General features: G+C 39.5%; 1 protein-coding gene across 1 annotated transcript in view; it reads right to left on the minus strand.

Annotated features, from left to right (window-relative positions):
* Positions 1-375: 375 nt before the first annotated feature.
* The window catches only part of LOC133266861 (chloride channel protein C-like), a 76,040-nt gene continuing 57,116 nt past the window's right edge, over positions 376-19,299 (minus strand). Inside the window, exons 13-16 of the mRNA XM_061448516.1 lie at positions 17,761-17,940; positions 4,720-4,816; positions 3,625-3,720; positions 376-1,506 (exon numbers count right to left, since the gene is read on the minus strand). Of these exons, the coding sequence (XP_061304500.1) occupies positions 1,255-1,506; positions 3,625-3,720; positions 4,720-4,816; positions 17,761-17,940 (625 nt within the window). The 3' untranslated portion in view covers positions 376-1,254. The remainder of the gene's footprint in view (positions 1,507-3,624; positions 3,721-4,719; positions 4,817-17,760; positions 17,941-19,299) is intronic.

Below are 19,299 nucleotides of genomic sequence, written 5' to 3' on the forward strand. Positions count from 1 at the left end.
CATTGCCTGGACACACAAGTTTTAAAGTGCTGTGCATTCTCTGTGGTGCTACAAAAGCAGCATTATCAATAATAAAGACAAGATCTAGCAGAGAGAGGAGAAAATCCAACAAATCTTTTATTCATAGGGGACTCAAAGCTGCATGATTTCAAATACCAAAAATTCACTTCCAGGAATTTTGGCAAGTTTTTATAATCAGTAAATTATTACTCGTTTTCCTCAGTATTCATTAGAACAACATTAGTGGCAGATTCCTTCATATATGTTTGATTTTAATATCCAAATCTGTGGGAATCCCTCTGGCATTTAATAGAACAAAATTAAACATCAATTACAAAGTCATAAAAGGGAATTTAGAAGCTTCTTTATCCAAAAGATTTTTCACATTCATTTATTATCAAACAACACTTTCCAAGGTTTCAAACATTGACTCCAAAATAATGAAGAATTATTTAATTTGTGCTCAGTTTGGAAATATGCTGCTGTATACACAAAAACTACTCCCACAATTTATCATGTTGCTTCTCCATTATTAGAATTTCTCCATACTTCACTGCACATGAACTTAACTTAAAATGTTATTGTATCAGGTGGAAGGAGAGAAAGAGAGCCTATTCTAGGAGCTGCAGAAATTCAAAGAAATGTAGGCAACAGAAAAGCATGTTAAGTCTCTGTCAATGGGAAGTGTGATGGGAACTTGGCAGGAGCCCCACAGTCAATACCTTTCTCTTACACACAATTCTCTCTTTCAATTTCTATTACAGATAGGCCAATAAGAAGGGCAAATCCCTTGTTCTTTTCAGTTGCCAACCTCTCTCAAGGTAGTATTTCCTCTCAGTTAAACATACTTATTTCAACATAAAAAAAGCTGATATGTAAAGATTTTCCTTTTTAACGTGCAGATACTCAAAGGTTGAAGATTTAGTTTGCCAGTGTAACTGCTGCTAATGATTATGACATTTTTTCATTGGGAAGTATAGACAAAGTGTGACAAAATTGTTCATAACATCCATCCTTCTCATCTAATTGTATGTACATCTTTGATAAACATATAAATTCTTACTTTGTGTCACAAGCATTTAAATTAATGAATTTTGCAGTCACGAAACAGCTGAAGAGACATAGCTCTGGGCTAAAATCCTGAATGTCTAGATACAAAAGCTTTTAAGCATCTCCTCCAGAAAGGATCAAGTAGAAAAGCTCTGATTATATTTTCCTGTAGAAGAACATGGGCTCAAAAGGAAGTAACAAAGCCTAAGAACACATCCATGGCCTTGAATCCAGGGGCTGCTCACCCACATCAGGGCTCTGTGGTGCCAGCTGGAGCCTGAGCCTCTCCTCCAGTGGGAAAGGCATCAGGTCCTTCCTGGTGATTACCCCGACCACTTGGTTCCGCGGATCAACAACAGTGAGGTGGCGCAGCCCCAGTGTGCGAAAGATGATGTAGGTGCGTTGCAGTGAGAAATGAGCTTGGACTGACATTGCAGATCTGTTTATATATGGCTCCTGTAAGGCAAAGAGAGAAGACATAGGGAGAACACAAAAGCATATGTGCATCCCTGCCACAGGGGTGGGAGGGAGAGGCAGAGGAAGGAGGCCAGACAGAGTGGTTGCATGCTTGAAGCACAGGAGTCAGTAAGAACATTAGTTCTTCTCTCCTTGTTCTCCATCCCCAATTATATCTAAACCATCAGGAAATACCATAGTAAAAAAAAAAATTCTGAACCATCAGGTTCACTCTAAATAAACTATGGCAACTGGAATGTACCCAAATCTCACAGGCTAGACAAGCAAAGTTGAGTTCCATTGATATGGTCTGAGTTTTTACTTGGAAATAGTCAGTGACCCCGATGTTTATTAAGTCTAAAGATATTTTATAGCTGCTATCTCATTACACAACCGTTTATGACATCCTGTAATATTTTGCAATAAATGCTTATAAAAGTCAATTCACATGGAGACATAGACTGAGAGGAAGAGGACAAAGAAAGCAATCATGGCTTCTGAGAAGAGTGCCTACAAGTGCTAAACACTGGTCACTGAAAACTATGAGGGCTATAACTGTTTCTTGATAGGAACAGGGCTAAATACCATTTTATTGTTAACCAGGCTGGAATTTATAGCCTATGTAGGTGTTCACTTAGTTTTTACTTTTAACATAATTCTCCAATATAATTCTTATGTCTTGGTCAGTTCTGTCAAAGAAGGTGTATTATGCTTCCCAAGTGTATCCTTCCCCAGACAGAGGAAGAATGAAACAAAGACAAAATAATATAAATAAGTGCACAGTATAGAGGGACACATCTCTTTTCCCTCTTTCATTTACATGACTGATGAAACATTCAAAGACATAAAAGGGGAAAAGAAAATAAAGGTAAAAAGGTTTCCTCTTTCTATACCACATATAATTCTTCTGCAGAGCTCACTGCCGCAGGAAATCACTACACCCAAAAACTTCACAATGGCTCTTTCTGTGTATATCAGAACCAGAGCTTTCATGAGTCATAATAAGTTGTTGGAAGGGATACTAAACTTCAGGAATCACATCAGGTACTAAAAAGTTAGGTGTCAATGTGAAACTTAGTTGAGTGCAATAGGTTTCCCATCACAAAAAAGCTCTGTGGCCCAGTGGCACGAGAACTAGACTGGGTCTCAGCTGAGCTGGCTTCTACTCCCATGTATGACTTCCTGAACTTTGGAAAGTTATGTGTCCTCTCTCTACCTCTGTTTCCCCATCTATTGAAAGAAAACTTTCAAACCAAACCAGATAATGGATATTAGGAGCATTGTGGGTTTTATAACTTATCTCTCCTTCTACCTATATTCTAGCTATATAAAGCAAAGAATTCAGGCTAGATGGATCTCAAATGCAGTTCCATCTTATTTACACATAAGTAAACAGAGCAGACTTTATATCTTTTTTAATAAAATCCATCTGAATTGAGCTCACTGGCGTGGATTTCCTAGTGTCCCCCTACCTCAGTTTCAGTGCTGTAGACTGAAAATTCACTGAGGCAGAAACTACATTTATTTTGTTTATAACATATTTATTTTAGGCCTTATTCAGTATACCAAACACATTATTGCTTTTGGACCCAGTATTTTAGTAAAGTATTTAGGAAATAAATGTGGCGATGTCATAGCAGGGATTAAAGGGGAAAAAAAAAAGGAGGAAAGGGGAAAGAAATATAGCTTTATTTATAAGTTGATGTATAGGCACTGTACCGTAATGGAGCCTAAAATCTCAAAAGTGTTGCTTTATATTTGCTTTATATGACTATAAGAGCCAAATAATGACATTTAAATGATCTATTCCATTAACATTGTATCATTTTGTCAATCTGGAATGTATTTTAATCAGAAAGCTTCCTTGAAATGGTCTCCTTTGTTGTATTTTCTTTTTGGCTCATTTTATCAACATCTGTTTAGTTTATACAATATGAATTAAAACTTGGGAATGCTGTTTGTACTCAGCTACTTTTGTTGAGAATGTAACGTCCCAGGATTGGCAGTGTTTATGTAAATCAGTGCGGCTGACACAGCCATCATAAACAAATGAGAAAATATAACAAACACATTGTTCATGGAGGAAATGTTTGTTTTTAGAGTTGGCTTCAGTCTTACCAGATTGATGAAGAGTTGCTGATACTGGGGATCTGTAGCGTAGCGATTCAGCAGTGTGGTTAGGCGCGACAGATTGGGCAGCTTCTCTACTGTTATCTGGAATAGGCAACAATCCATTTCTCTTTCTTTCTGTGCTGCACATTAGAACTCAAGGTTCAAAAGCTTCCCAGTTTGACTCCTAAGAGAAAGTTTTCTAGCAGAGCTACACTGGCACAACTTGTACAAACTTTATACATTCTTTTGCCAATAAGGCTTAAATTAGCAATCTAAAATAAAACAGTCTTTACTTACAAAAAGATTTTTTCCCCCCTTAGTGTAACTGTATCTCTATTAAGACAATGTAAATTATATTGGCTTAGGGGTGAGGTTTTTCACACTGTGAAGATTCACACGCTAAGTGGTAATTACATGATAACATAGTGCAGAAAAATGCAACAAAACTGGTATCAGCCATCAGCTTGAGCTTCAGCCCTCTTCCATAGTGGTACCTATTTCTGTCTTGGCACCTCATCCCATACATAGTTGACATCAACATTCTTTTGTCAGCCGGATTCACATGTGCAGACCAAGTTTCAGTAATATATGATGACTTTCCAGTTGTGCCTGTATAAAGCTCAAAACTACACATTACCAGTCTTGCCTTGATAACACATGATTTTCTTCTACCGCACTTAATGTTTACTATTCCTAGAAATCGTTTAGTCATCTATCAAAGAAAAGAATGCTACATGCTTTTCAAGTTTGAAAGCTTTTATAAACACTCATCATTCAGAGAGGTGCCAATGCCATACAGAATTAAATATTATAATGATTCTGCTATCCATAGAGAAGTTGAGAGAGAGGACTGGAACAGCCTATCTGAACAAGGGAACTCTTTGCCAGCAGCCTTGCAGAACTTCCAGATTCTGAGTGGCATTACAGTTTATGACAGCTGTCCCTGAGAGGTTTCTGGTCATCCTGTAATTTAAATTGTATCTGACCACTTCTTTATCTCAATCACATATATTATGTTTCTTCATTCATGGAGAATTCATCCTAAATCACCCAATATACATGTTGATTAAACAAGGAAAGAACTGAAAGAAAAAAGGTTACCTTCTCATAGGAGAGAAGATGAGAGGAGGAGAAAGACTCGTCATTTGCCTCTGGTTCAAAGATGTGCTCATTCTCCAGCAACATGCACAGCTCAAACCTAAGGTTAGAGTAGAGGACTACAGTCATTATAAGGGACAAATTTTAAAAAGCAAGCACAGAATGCTTTAGCATCAGATATATGATGGTACCTCAAGTACTGTGGGCAGTTTTGGGCACATCAGTATAAGAAGAACATCAGACTATTAGAGTATGTCCAGAGGAGGGCGAAAAAGATGGTGAAAGAACGCAAGGGCAAGACTTATGAGGAGTAGCTGAGGTCCCTGGGTTTGTCCAGTTTAGAGAAGAAAAGGCCAAGGGGTGACCTCATTGCAGTCTACAACTTCCCAAGGTGGGGAGCAGAGAAGGAGGTGTTGATCTTCTTTCTCTGGTGACCAGCGATAGGAATGAAGCTGCACCAAGGGAAACTCGGGTCGGACACTAGGAAAAACTTCTTCACTGAAAAGGCAGTCAGTCACTGGAACAGGCTCCCCAGGAAAAATGGTCATGGCATCAAGCCTGTCAGAGTTCAAGGAGCATCTGGATGGTGCTTTTAGTCATATGGTTTAGTTTTAGATAGTGCTGTGAGGAAGAGGTAAATGGACTCTGTGATCCTTACGGTTTCCTTCCAACTTGAGGTGTTCTGTGATTCTAGAGTATTAGTGGGCTGATCACATATCTCACCTTCCTAAATTTCCATCAGCAACAGCAGCATCACACTGCTGTTTTCTGCTTTAAGTTTGGCTAATTAGATTGACAGATACCATCTATCCTACAGGTTGTTCTTGATCTCACTCAACCTGCTTGGAAGTACCAGCTCATGCACTGTCTGGTTTGCACGCAACAAGATACTAATAATGAGCAAATACAATTATCTGAATATAAGTATATAGCCTGTTGTTCCTTCCCACGTCCTTCTTAAGTAACATCTACATTAAAACACAAGGTCTGCAAAAAATTCATGTCGTATTTTAAATCATTAGCAAAACCTTCTCTTACAGTACTGCACTCTAGAGTTAAGACAATTAATATTCTTGCTTAATCATGTGAAAATTGATACTTTTATCAATTATTATATTATTTCAAATCTTTCCTTAGAGTTCTCCCCTTCTACACTGTACAAAAAGCCTTGACAAGCAATATATCTAAAATTATCATTTATAGCTTAGTGTTTCCTTGATAAATACACACACACTTCATCCACACTATCCACTTCCAACCTTTTAATATACATTTAGATAACAAACACCTTGGAGACCACCACAAAGCTTCTTATTTTGCAACATACTTAACATTGTGTTAGCCGTCGTCTATGATCACAACTAGGAGCTACTACAGTAGTACAAAGATAAGCAACACACTGCTAAATGATGTGCTTGAGGGACTCAGGGGAGAGCAGTCACACAATTTTCATTAGGGCATCAGAGAAATACAGCTGAGGTACAAAGTGGCTTTTGTGACTGGAACACCAAGTATAAACTGGGTATTTTTTAAATAAATACTACTGTATCTGAAAATATTGATCTGTTCAAACCAAAACTTGTTCTAGGAATTTACTAGTTTTAACATAATGTCTCCTGGGAAAGATTAGCCTGCTTCAAGGTGGGATTAACACTCCACAGCAGAGAACTTAACGCTAAGACAACATGCCTGCCAGATCCAAAAGCTGGTGGTTAGTGCCCTCCCTAGGGAGAGGATATGGAAGAAGCAGGTTCAAGGGCTTTCTCTACACTTTCCTTCATAACAAGCACATTAGTGGCTATGTATGGCATGACTTAATTTCTCCTGTGGAGGGGTTCCATGCTGAATAAACACAGACCTGTACACCCAGCTCCCCTATATTCCCATTTGCTGGCCTAATCAGCAGGCTTTGCTGTTCTATTGTTTTCTTTCCAAACAGTCTCCCTTTCACTATTCTATACTTCTTTGTCCTGCATTTGATGAAGCTGAGTCAAAACTGTAAAGAGTACAAAAAACCCAGTAAGCTTATTATGAAATACCATTGAGCCCTCACACACCAAGAGGTAATATTAAACTAGTTTCCAAAGTATTACATTAAACTGCAGTTTCACATATTTTGGGTCTTTTATATAATTCAACTTTTCTCCAACTTAGAATCAAGATGCTCTGAGAGCATCAACCTCCACATCTGAGTTCTGATCTGGAACACACAATTGAAGGAAACTATCCTATCACTTCCACCTCCTGTTGGTTAGCATTGTAGAGCAGTCTCCTTTCTCGTGAAACAGCCAGCTGTTTCACTCTGTAGATCCAGTCTTGGAATCTGCATTTTGTTAATGCTGACATGGCTTTGGTCTCTCACCTAAAGTTCTCAAGAGGATTTATAAGTAAGTATGCCTTTGGCTGGGATATAGGTATCATCCTTGTACAGGTCGAGACCTAAGCACGAATATAACTTCAGGGAAAACATCAGTTCTGAAGAAAATCAGTGGCACAGCCAAGAATACTAGGAGACTGCCACCTGCTCCCACCTTTAAAGCACATCCCATTCATAGGATAAACAAGGAATTCAGTATCATTCATAACTATTGTCTCAATTTAATACCTGACTGGCTTCAGTTCTCATAAAATCTCTTTCAGATTACTAAAGAAAGCAAAACACAGCAGCAGAGCTAACGGCTGAGAGAACTCTACTGAGTAAATACTTTGCCCTGGGCTCACATCTTTCCTCCTGGGAAAGTCACTGGCTCACTAAGGCTCACTAAGCCTCTTGCCATGTGCATGCCAGCATAAGGACATGTTGCATAGGCAATTAATGGACTTGGGTTGGAGGACAATGATGAAAACACAGTAAGAACAGTATAGGCATGCTGCAACATGCAAGATCTAATTCTCCTCAGGCTACATTTGGAGGAATGAAAGGGAATAAAACACAATATATTCATAATATATTCACTGCGGCAGAGGACATAGCGAAGAAATAAATCCAGTCATGCTCTGTGAATTACCTTTGTTGCATTACACACCTTGTTCTGCAGGGCTATCTAAAGGTTCACATTTTATGGTCCTTTGCAAACAGGTCTGCAATTATTTTAAGTGAGATATAAATACACAGATCTAAATTCAGCTCCTAGATCATCATGTACAACTCCAAGAAGTAGACTTCAAGGATGATCACTGGGCCAAGAGTACTCTCATGACTTTAATCCTAACATGAATATATAGACATCAAGTGTGAAAGTTATAATCCACCCTGATCCTTTGCCAGACTCTGTATTCAGGTCCAAAACACTGTACAGCTTGTCCATAGTCCAGACTTCACCATTTTCCACTTGAACATCATGGGCTGGAATTAAAAAAAACAGCAACATTCAGCAGGAGCTGAAAGAGCAGAAACATTTGCTCATCAGCAAGGGTTTGTTGGCCAGTTTTGTCAGCTTGCAATTTGCCCAGCACCACTCTTAACTAAACCCAGCAGGGAGTCACTTAACAGGGCTTTGGGAGGTGTGAGAGAAATTTGGATGGTCAAAAAAACAGAGCACACACAAACACAATGAAGGAAATCATTGGAACATTTCTGATAAGAATCCAAGCCTATTAAAAACTGCCATATACAGGAGAAAAATGAATATACATTATTTCACTTGGACTTCCAGAAGTCATGTTTCAGAGGTATAACAACATCACTCTTTGATGTTACATACAACATCCTTCCTATCACATCATCAAGCCTTAGAAAGCAGATGAAACATGTTTCTTGCACTATTTTGTGAGTTTTAACAGGAAGTGCTAGGATTCAGACTTGGACTCTGCAATTGTTCGTTTACTCTTTATTTATTTAAGAAGGAAGAAAACACTTAAGTAGGGAATATCATTTCAAAGATACCCTGGCAAGGCATTGCAGAAGTTTCATATGCTCTATCTGTTATAAAGCATGCATCATGAAGATACACCTAATTAAGATAACACATTATTATCCCAATATCCACATGTCAGATTTGGCATGGGAGTCAGGAATGAAAAGTATCTGACAGCTGATTGTGTCACTCTTGTTGTCAAGATGGCCAATTATCTGAGGAAACTATAAATTCTAAATACTGGGGGAGTGACATAAAAGGAACTGCAGCTCCAAAGTAGCTGCAAATGAACAGAAGGAAGATTAAAAGGTGGTGTCACTGGCAAAAGCATTCAGGGCAGGACTCTTCCAAACTGAATGGATAAAACAGCTACACAGCGGGCAAGGAAAGGAAGCAGGATTAGGGAACCTGAAGCATCCACTTTAGCTTGCTTCAGAAAGCTTTAGGCCTATTTCTTCTTCATTAATCCACCAAAAGTACCTGCATTGTTTTTCTTCTTGATCTGATTAATCTAACATTTTGGCCAAAATCCAACTCAGTCATTTTTCCTGACTTCAAATAGTTCTGTGCCTTTTTTAACTGTAAAAAAAAGAGTATTCTGCATTTGGTGAGCTAGACAGTAGATAAGGACTAGATCATCATATGCCGGGAACTATTTCTTAAAATCCACCAAATCTTCATTTTACACAACAAAGCCTCAGGATTACAGGGTTGTTTCAGGTTAAGCGTTACTGTTTGCTTATCACACCAAGAACAACAAAATTTGCATGAATTTGTGGCATTCTACCTACAAGATGATAAAAAGGTCATTATCAAGTATGGGACTGAGGTTTTCCAGAAAAAACATCAAATCCTGTCCACGCCACAGCATTTCAAAATTTATTGAATAAATATTTACTCTCTAGATCTCCATTTTCAGATTTACAAAACAGGGATTTCTTCCACCTCAGGGCTGTGTTTTGAGGTTAATTCATTACTTAAGTAGCCAGCTGTCTGGCTTTATGGGCACTGGGGCGAATGAGCAGACAGTAAGACCACAGCCTCAACGTGAAAATGCAATGGCAGCTGCTAATAAATTGTAAATGCAAACTTAGTATTTCAAACCTACACAAAGGCTAGATTTTAGAGAAGGATGAAGTCTTGGGCTCAGATTTGTATTTCCCTACAAGCTGGCTTGTTACCAGGCAGATTTTCAATTTCAGAGGAGCCTACCACACATTTAAACGACAGGACAAGGATGTGATCAGTCTTTCCATTCACACACCAGTTTTTCCCATGCCTATATTTGATTTCAACATTTAACAACACTCTGCACTTGCCTGAAAGCCACCCACATGCGAGGCTGCATACGTTTTTAATTTGGCTTTTTGAGTTAGCACACAGCCGCTGCAACACTCCAGTTTTCCCTCCAAAGTGCTCTGTCACAAAGTCCTACAGCACCTGCACAACTATTTGTGTGGCCAAACAGACCTACTAATTTTAAAAGTATCATACAATGTTGTTCTTTGGAAGGAAGTTTTTGCACTCTGGATGCGAAATAAAACCACTGCCATGGACTCTATAAACCTTCCTCTGTCTGTGCTATTCATAAGCTGCAGTGCCCCAGGACCCTGACAATACATGGGAGGATCATAACGTCAAGAGCTTTTGTTGAAAGTGCTGGATTCCATTTATTTTAATAGGCAAGATTACTGTATAGTGTATCACTGAAATTAACTGGATCAGTTTTTCAAAAGCAGGAGTCCGGACAGTAAAAACAAACAATGTGCTGACAGACTCTACTCTCTAACATGAAAACCAAGTAATCACAAAAGCACTTTGATATTGCCATCAGCTCCCTGGCCTGCACACCTAAAAATAGTTTTTAAGTCCCTAACATGCTCTCCCTCCACATTTTTCTTCTTTGATAGCTGAGTTTAGATGCAGCCTTCAAAACACTGCCAAAGGTGTTTCTAGCTTTGATCAGACCCGGTAGAATCACCATTGCCCAGAGTTTAGAGCAAAGCCATAGGGAGGAGGAAGGGGAAAAGCTACCCATGATCCTCTAGTAAGAAACAAAATCTCATTTTTATCTCCATTTATTGCATTGACTTTGCAGATTTCTGTGTTTGATTGAGTAACTTTGCATTCCTGTGATCTAAACTTAGCAACCTCTCCACAACAGTGCCATAAGCAACAGGCTCTCCAAGAAGCTTCAAATCTCTCTCCGTTATTTCAAGAGTGCCAGCAGCAAGGCTGCCACAATGTTAAGGTAGGTATAGCTAAGCTTGGTAATTAATTTATGAATTAAATGTTCCAGGTCTCAATTCATCTTTAACTTTCCATTTGTCCCTAAGCTAGTTGCACTGTATTGCTTACTGAAGGCAAGTACTTCTCCTCTTACCAAGAAAAACAAAGGTATTGCCTTATTAAACAAGTGTGTGTGGACTCTGCACACGTGCACATGCACACGTCTTGAGAACAGTGTTTCATTAGTCCCAACTGGGGGGCAGATTAAAGAAAAATCCCAGAAACCTTACCTACAGCCTGACATATCCGTGATATGTCGCAATGCTACATCTCCTTTCCCACAGCACATATCAATATGGTATGCTCAGCTTTACTGAAAAGCTTGGCAGAAAGCATTCCTGACTCGCAACAGTTTCTGTTCACTGGACTGGCCAGAGGCGAATCATACCTAACAAAAACTGCCATAAAATACACATACATACACCACTTTGGATCAATGATTTCTCTGCTAAAGGATGTTACTGTGTAATACAGCTTTAAGTTTTCAACTTTGTCATATTTTCTAAACTCTGATCTCTTCAATTTACTTTCAGTTATGTGACATTCCCCTTTAGCAGAGTGAAAGCATGCATTAGCTAAACAATGTGGTTTGGATTTAGTGTTCCCATGCATCATCATGAAAATGTTTGTCTCAGCAATAGTGTCATTATTGTTACTGGGAACAGCTGCTCTACCATGTCTTCTGATTGTGGAAGGCAGAGTATCTTCCTTCCCATACCGGTTTACAAGCAGGGACCATCAAGTAGGAGGTTTATGGGTACACACTGTTCTGTACCTGGCTTCCTACCACAGAGAAAGCAGAAAGTGCAGTACAGCAAGAACAGCAGCAAAATCAATACTGCAAATAGGAATGTAGTTTGGCTCCCTCCACTGGCAGTTCTTCTGACTCCGGATGGGGGACTAACTTGAGGCAGAAAACCTCTCAGGTGCAGTTGTCTGGCAGTTCAGCTCCATTAGACATGACATCCTTTGAGTGAGAGTTTGCTGCTGATGAAGCGGATGTTTAATATGTCCCCTGAGTTTCTGAAGTGGAAAGATGTAACCCTCAGTGTTCTCACCAGCGCTCCCAGCCTCACTGAAGTGAGTTTCCACATCCAGCTCTGTGTGAGGGACGGAGCCCCACTGGGTTCACCAGGAGCATCAGGGCGGCGATGCTCTGCTCTGCAGGCCCATGCAGCATGGCTCTGGCCAGCTGGACAATCTTAGGAAAGCTCACACAACTTAGAACTGTTTGTGTGATTACACAGGGGAGCAGGCTATGACTGACCTTTCAGAATAAGATCTTCAGAAGCAATTACCTTTTATTTTAGGATGGACAAAATCTGTTTTCCAAAATATCAGACCTTTGAAACATCTGCAGATGGGAAGCTATGCTTTCAGTCACTAGTATTTCTGAAAGCTCAAACTTCAGTAACCTTTCAACTACATGAAGACCACAGCTTTTGAATAGATTTCTGATTTAGAGAACAAAGTTCTATTTTTTGAAAGGATCTTAAGATTCCTAGCTTTGTCCCCAAAACAGGGATTTGGCACTCTGAACACTTCACTTGTAGCAAACAAACTTAGTTTGCGTAAAGCAATTACAGAGTCAATACACTTCTGTGTAGCATATCAAAATGTGTAATAAAACAGTTCAAACAAACATGGCAAACTAAAAGGGATTTTTGACAACTTTACCTACAATATTTTTATTGAAATTTCTTTTTGGCCAAAAAAAACCAATTTCCATCAGCCACAAATGCTGAAGTTTCAGCAAACTTGATGGGTGGGAAGAGATGGGGTTTCCTAGGTGAAAAAATACACACAAAAATGCAGGCACAATGCCAGAAATGTCACTTCCTGTACAGAAGTAGCAGAAAACCAAGTTTTGCCCATTTCTCCTTAGACAGATCTATTTTGCACAGTCTGCTTACACAAGTCAAAGACATTGTGGTTTCTGCATAATTACTTTCTCCCAATCAAATTAGATCAAGTGAAAAAAAAACAAACCACCTTCAGCTAAAAGATAGACAAACAAAATGCAGAGTAATGGTTAACAGCTGTGTAGGTAAGAGTGCAAAGGCAAAAACAGGGAACCCAGCCTTCAGCCTTACAACAGGAGAGCCAAGTATAGTACAGATCTGAGAGGTTCAGGCATGAACAAGATGGCTTATTTGTTATGGTAAAATTCCCAAACAGGCTGTTCAGTGGTATTCGTCAGCCCAGTAGTTTCTCCAGGAAAATTGTCTCATAGCTGTGTTCAAGGAAGAAATTAAGATTGCTGGGCAGCACTCCAGCTCTCTGCACCACTTCTCAAAGGAAAAGGAGGGGACAGATCCTGGCCTAACAAGACACCAACATCCACCTGCTTTTCTTCAGTGAATACTGGAGGATTTAACTGCACTACAGAAACCCAGCTCCTTCATTTTCCTTGGCAAAAATGAAGTAAAGGCAAGAAAAGCCACCAACACCCAGAACAGTTCCTGGTAGGAAGATGGTATTCATCAGTCATGAACATGCAGGAATTACATATAATAAGGGATAAAGAGTATCTCAGAAAAAAGTACCTACACAGAGAGCATACTCTAATCCATTTTGGTGGAAGAAATCAGACGGTATGAGCATCACAACACATGTGGAAGGAAGTGATCACTTGTGGGAGGATATAGAGTGTGGCAGAAAAGACATTGCTGATGACCATGAGATATCATCACCCTCCCTGTTATATGCCAAGGAAAAGGAATTCATTACCTACGGCTTTTCTCCTCAAATTCTCCATGTCTCTGTTTTTACTGTGGTTTACATTATAAAGTAACCTCTGGCAAAGAAGATGGAGCAGCAAAACACAAGTGATGATGTGTCTAATCTCTTCATCATGTCAAAGAACCAATTCATTGCCCCACAATGGCCCTACACCAGTACATTGTAACACATGTAGCAGTGAAAAATAGATCTTCTTTCAGTTTTTTTTCCTCACAGAAATTAGACAGAAGCATAACTCTATCTTCTCCCAATGGAGGAAGGTCTGGAGCCATAGGCTGGAGCAGACAAGGCAAGAGAGAGCCAAGGGACCTCCCAACAACTCCTCAATATGCATTTACAGCCTCCTGCAGTGTCTCTGGCAGAAACCTCCTTGGAAGGCAGGCAGTGGTGCTATCCTCAGGTCTCTCTGAAGAATGAATTCCACCTAGCCAGGAGGGCATGACATTTACGCCATGACATTTACAGCTCTCAGCAGACTCTGGGCTAACACATTAATAGCAGCCCAGCTCCCTTTCTGCAGTCACTGGGGGGAAACAGGGGAGGCATTCCAGCTGCAGCACAAAATAATAGAATCATAAAATAATAGCTTGTTTTATTTTGATGTGCAAGTATCATCATTACTGTGAGAGAAATGAAGGGGGGAGCAAGTCCCTCAACTCTCTGCATTGTACACAGTAAGTCAATCATCCCCATCAATGCCATGCATCAAGTTCACCAGCCACACGTTCCTCAAACTGAACTGCGAGGGTTTCTCAGGCAATGCACAGAGCTCTGCCTATGGCAAAGTGTCAAATGTATTACTCTAAGGAGATCTTTGTTTTGGAAACTTGCTTCTCAGCTACAATTTGCTTCCTCTTTAACAATTTTAAAGCCAAGGAGTTTCTCTTTAGTAGTTGCTTTTTGGTTTAGACACTACTACTTACTTAACTGGGGAAGATAACAGCTTCAGATTTAAGTCACCAATGTAAAAATGTATTTGGTGATCTCATCTTGATCCCTAATGGGTAACCATACAGATCACAAAGAATAGGAGAAAAACCTGGCCCTACTAAGCAGATCTGGAAGATAGGAGAGGGAGGAAGGGCTTTGTTGGGGGTTTATGTAATAAAATTGGAATATCTAGGTGTTTGCTACAAGCCAGTATTAAGTTGCATTTGTAGGCCTATGCAAGCTCCAGCCAACATTGCTTGGCCACAATCCTTGCTTTTGTAAGAACTGACATTGACCTTTTCATAAGGTCAGAATCATTCGTGTGTATCACAAAACATAACAACACTTTGTCGTTGTACAGCAACTCTCATCACTGAAGTTTCCAAGTGTGGGCACGTACTGAATAGCTTTTACATTTGATCCAAATTTACAGCGTTTCATCCATGCTTATTTCATGAGAAGAAATGGTGCAGAAAAACACATAAATGAGAAACAGTATGAAAAAATTATGAGCTGCTGCTGCCTTTATGCAAATTTAGCAGATTGTTTCTTTCCCTTCATTAGCTTGCTCCCCCCTTCTTTTTAATCTAATAACAACATTTTTGTACAAAAAATGACAACCAAAAAAACAAATTCCAACACTTTTGAGAATCAATAATAAATCATGCCCAAGGCAACTCTCAAGAAAAATATCATGGCAATTATTTTTTGCACCTTCCCCAAGACACCTTCTTTAAAATATGCCAGGCAAGCCATATTTTCTCCACTTTAACATTACTGATGTACAAGAAGGAAAAGTAACTTATCATTTTTCTGCCTGTGGTCATGTCACCTCCATATGGGATTACATTGGATCTCACAGTGTAGGAGGTTGAATATCACCCTTCTCCTTTAAGGAATTTGCAGTATTTCCCATCTTGGTCTGAAGTTACATGCTGCAAGAGCTGTAATTTTATGAGTAAGATGGAAAACTCAAATCCTAACTGCTTATGGTTATGCATACACTAATTCCATGACACATCACATTTTTGGAGGCTTGTTTCAGAGGACGGCTGCAGAGCATTCCCTTCCTGGTGTTGGTGAGAACAGCAGAACAGCAAAGTTGCCCATGGTCCCTGCTGGGGACAAGGCACTCATGCCTTGAGTGTTTTATTTTGGAAACTTGCCTAGTGGCTCATTAGGCACATTCTGGGGCAAGAAGGAGTGTTATCAGAGCACCTCAGAATGCAATTCTTGCTCCCAGACAATGTCTCTGTATGGGTTTCACTGGAGGAAGCAACTGAGTAGCCAAAAAAGCCATTTGCCGCTTCTTTGTCAACCACTGAAAATATTATCTTGGTTTTACTCACAGCAGCCTAACCACAGCTCATTTATGCTGAAAGCAATAGGGAAACAAACTCTTTCATTCATCCTTTTTAAAAGGCTCTATCAGAACGTATCATAAAAGGGCTCTTGGGATTAAGCAAACCACAAGCCTACCAGAATTGTCAGGTAGCATCAGCTTTTCTCTAAAGGCGCCTGTCTTTGGAATGTGCTAATGCTCAGCCTTCCGTCCCCACTTTTTGCTTGCTCCCACACCACTTTGCTCTGCATTACAAGAAACAGTGGTATTTCCATAAACTCAGCATACTCCTCAACAGCCTGGGACACTCACTGCAAGCAGATTTGGTGAATTAATCAGGAAAAGATGAGCTTCTAAATTGAATTTAAAAGGATCTTTGGCTTTATCAGTTGTTAGTGTGCTTTCTTGTTTTATTGCCATGGACAGCTGAGAACTAAAAAATCACACTAGTCTATGCCGTACAATTCTTTCAGATAGGTGCACGCTGCAAACAAACACTCAATTTTACGCTTTACTGCCTTAGCACAATTCTTATTAATAACAGTTATGATAGCATCACCATGAGGGAATAAGTATACATATCATCTAGAAGTACATGATACTGCACTTAGTGATGTCATTACTCAGGCAAGCAACTGTGACCCGAGCAATTTCCACTGTACAATTGTCACTGCAAACAGATATTTTTCTTCCTAAAAGGCTCAAACTGTTTCACTTGTGAGTGAAACAAATTCATAGTTTTTATTAAATATTCACTCCCTCCCCATCTGTGTGCTCCAGAAGGGCAGCTGACCACACTGCTATGAGGTAAGTTCATGTGATCCAGCTGCCCGTAGGTCACCCTTGAAAATTCGTTATAAATCAAGCAAGCAGACAAGTCCTAGCTAAATTCCCACTGATGATGCACGGACAGCATTTTCCCCCATCCAGATCAACAGAAGAAAATATTTTTCTCCTTGTTTGCTCACAGATAGCTCCCAACCACTGCGCAGTTAAACCAGAAGTAGATAAAGAAACCTCTACAAGAAAAGATGGAGAATACTACAGTCATTCAGGACAAAAGACACCATGCAAATGATGAAAGATTACGATACTATAGTACAAAACCGGCCATATGCTTTTATTACAGTTATTGGAAGCATAATTCATAGGGCTTTGCTGTGTGAACTCCTATGCAGTAGGAGTTCAGTATTCATCTTCTCCTTTCCTCTAGGATATTCAAGGTGGAAATTAAGTCACTGCCTCTCCCACTCATGACCCACCACTCGAACGACAGTGTTAAGATCCCTTCCTGAAAGGGTGAATTGACCCTTGTAGTCATATGAAATGCAGTACCATAAATACTTCCTTTATCAGGAGATTTTATATGCCTTGGGAGAATCCCCCGTATGGCAAGGATTCCTTTAGTCTAATTCTTGTTTACCCTAGCAAGTTACTTCCAGTGACTTTGTTGCTTATCTTGTCTGTGATATTATTTATGTTAACTCATTTCCTGTAAAAGCATACACTAATAAAATGAAAAAACTGGGAAGAAAGAATGGGAAAGCTCTGAACTGGCACGGAATGTTTCATGAGTAACTAGATTCAAATCCTTTTAAATTACTGTTTCAGTGAACCTTTAAGGCTTTGAAGAGCAATTTTCCTTTTTTGTACAGTTCCCGTAAGATCATTTATTTGGTGCTGTTTCAATAAATCCCTGATGCAATAACCTTATACTAGAAAGAACCTAGTTCCTTTCTTTAAAGGACACCTGCTGTTTGTGCTAAAGAAAGTAGGGACAAATTTCACATCAATCCCAAATAATCTTCACAAACAGATGCTTAGAATAAAAATCTGATAAATGGCCAGAAACATCACATGACATCAATTTGATAGCATTTTTACCTTTTAATAGTTCCCTGGAACACCCCTGGATCTTCTGGCTTCGGCCTGCAAACCACTGGGAATCCGCCGTGGCTTGTACTTGCAAGAAGCTGAGCCAAGGAGGCAACATTTTCCTTCAGGTGAAGGACTTTGACTCCAGGCTCCATCACATCACTGGCAGAGAACAATTCCAGGTTCAACCTGAAAGACACAAAGCAGACAGCCAAAGGATTATTTAGTAAACAGGAAATGAGGCATACTGCACCACGTTAGTGTTTGACGAGTTTATAATGTGTTAGTAAATTACTTCAAGATGGAAATCAATCTGCTTTATTTGCAAATATAAAAAAATGTAATTACCCAATAAAAGTGCTTATCAAGCATTGTCTTTCCTTGTGTGAGATACATGATAAATTCAACCATATGCAGGACATGGTCATCCTAGACAGGATGTCATAAGACTCATTTATCTGCATGACTTTTCACATTAAAAAAAAAGACTGCTAATCTGAGCTGAAATCCTCTGGAATTTTGGCTGATATCAAATAGTTTCAAGTTGAGCACTCTGGAAAAATTTAGGCTTATGCTTATCATTGCAATAGGGTTTTTTTTTTGCAGCAGTAGCAGCTAGAAAGATAGGCCCTCAAAGACAGCTTACAAATCATATATGGATTTTTTTCTAGTATTTTCTAACACTTTTCAGGTTCTTTTCAGGCAAAGTTTCAGGAAAGAAAGACGGACTCTTCATCAGGGACTGTAGTGACAGGACAAGGGGTAATGGGTTAGAACTTAAACAGGGGAAGTTTAGACTGGATATAAGGAAGAAGTTCTTTACTGTAAGGGTGGTGAGGCACTGGAATGGGTTGTCCAAGGAAGTTGTGAATGCTCCATCCCTGGCAGTGTTCAAGGCCAGGTTGGACAGAGCCTTGGGTGACATGGTTTAGTGTGAAGTGTCCCTGCCCATGGAACTAGATTATCTTAAGGTCCTTTCCAACCTGAACCATTCTATGGTTCTGTAAATATGAACATACAAATTGAAAAATGTGTACTCATTCTTTCTGATGGTAAGGTGAAATGAGAAATAAAGATACTTTCTGCAAAATTCAGAGGTAATTTCCAGTGCAGTTACAGTAGGTCAGATTCTTAAAACTGAAGCCAATGAAATGCTCTAGTTTCAAGCTTGTTTTATATTTTCTATTTTCAAAAAAATACATTACATTAACTATTCTGACTGTCATCTGGACACACCATAAACCAAAATCTCCTGTTCAGACACAAGCTGACAAACCACAGACAGAGACAACTGGAGCATAAATATGCCCACATCCTGTTTTACCAATGTACCTTTCATCCCTGTGGTAAAAGCAACTCTTTCCATATGCTGTTAATTATTGCCCTCCCTCCTGAGAGATACAAGATTGTTTTTTCAAGCCAGTTACTCTGATGGTTTGTGATGTGACCACCAGCCTAAAAGTAACTGAACTAAGAAGACAATGCACTTCATATATGGCACCTACACAGCTGTGAAACAAGTTGCTTGTTCTAAACTGGGACAGATTT

This window comes from Pezoporus flaviventris, unplaced genomic scaffold, assembly GCF_033815535.1.
Source record: "Pezoporus flaviventris isolate CSIRO_AGI_PZ_B2104156 unplaced genomic scaffold, CSIRO_AGI_Pfla_v1 ptg000007l, whole genome shotgun sequence".
Taxonomy (NCBI): domain Eukaryota; kingdom Metazoa; phylum Chordata; class Aves; order Psittaciformes; family Psittacidae; genus Pezoporus; species Pezoporus flaviventris.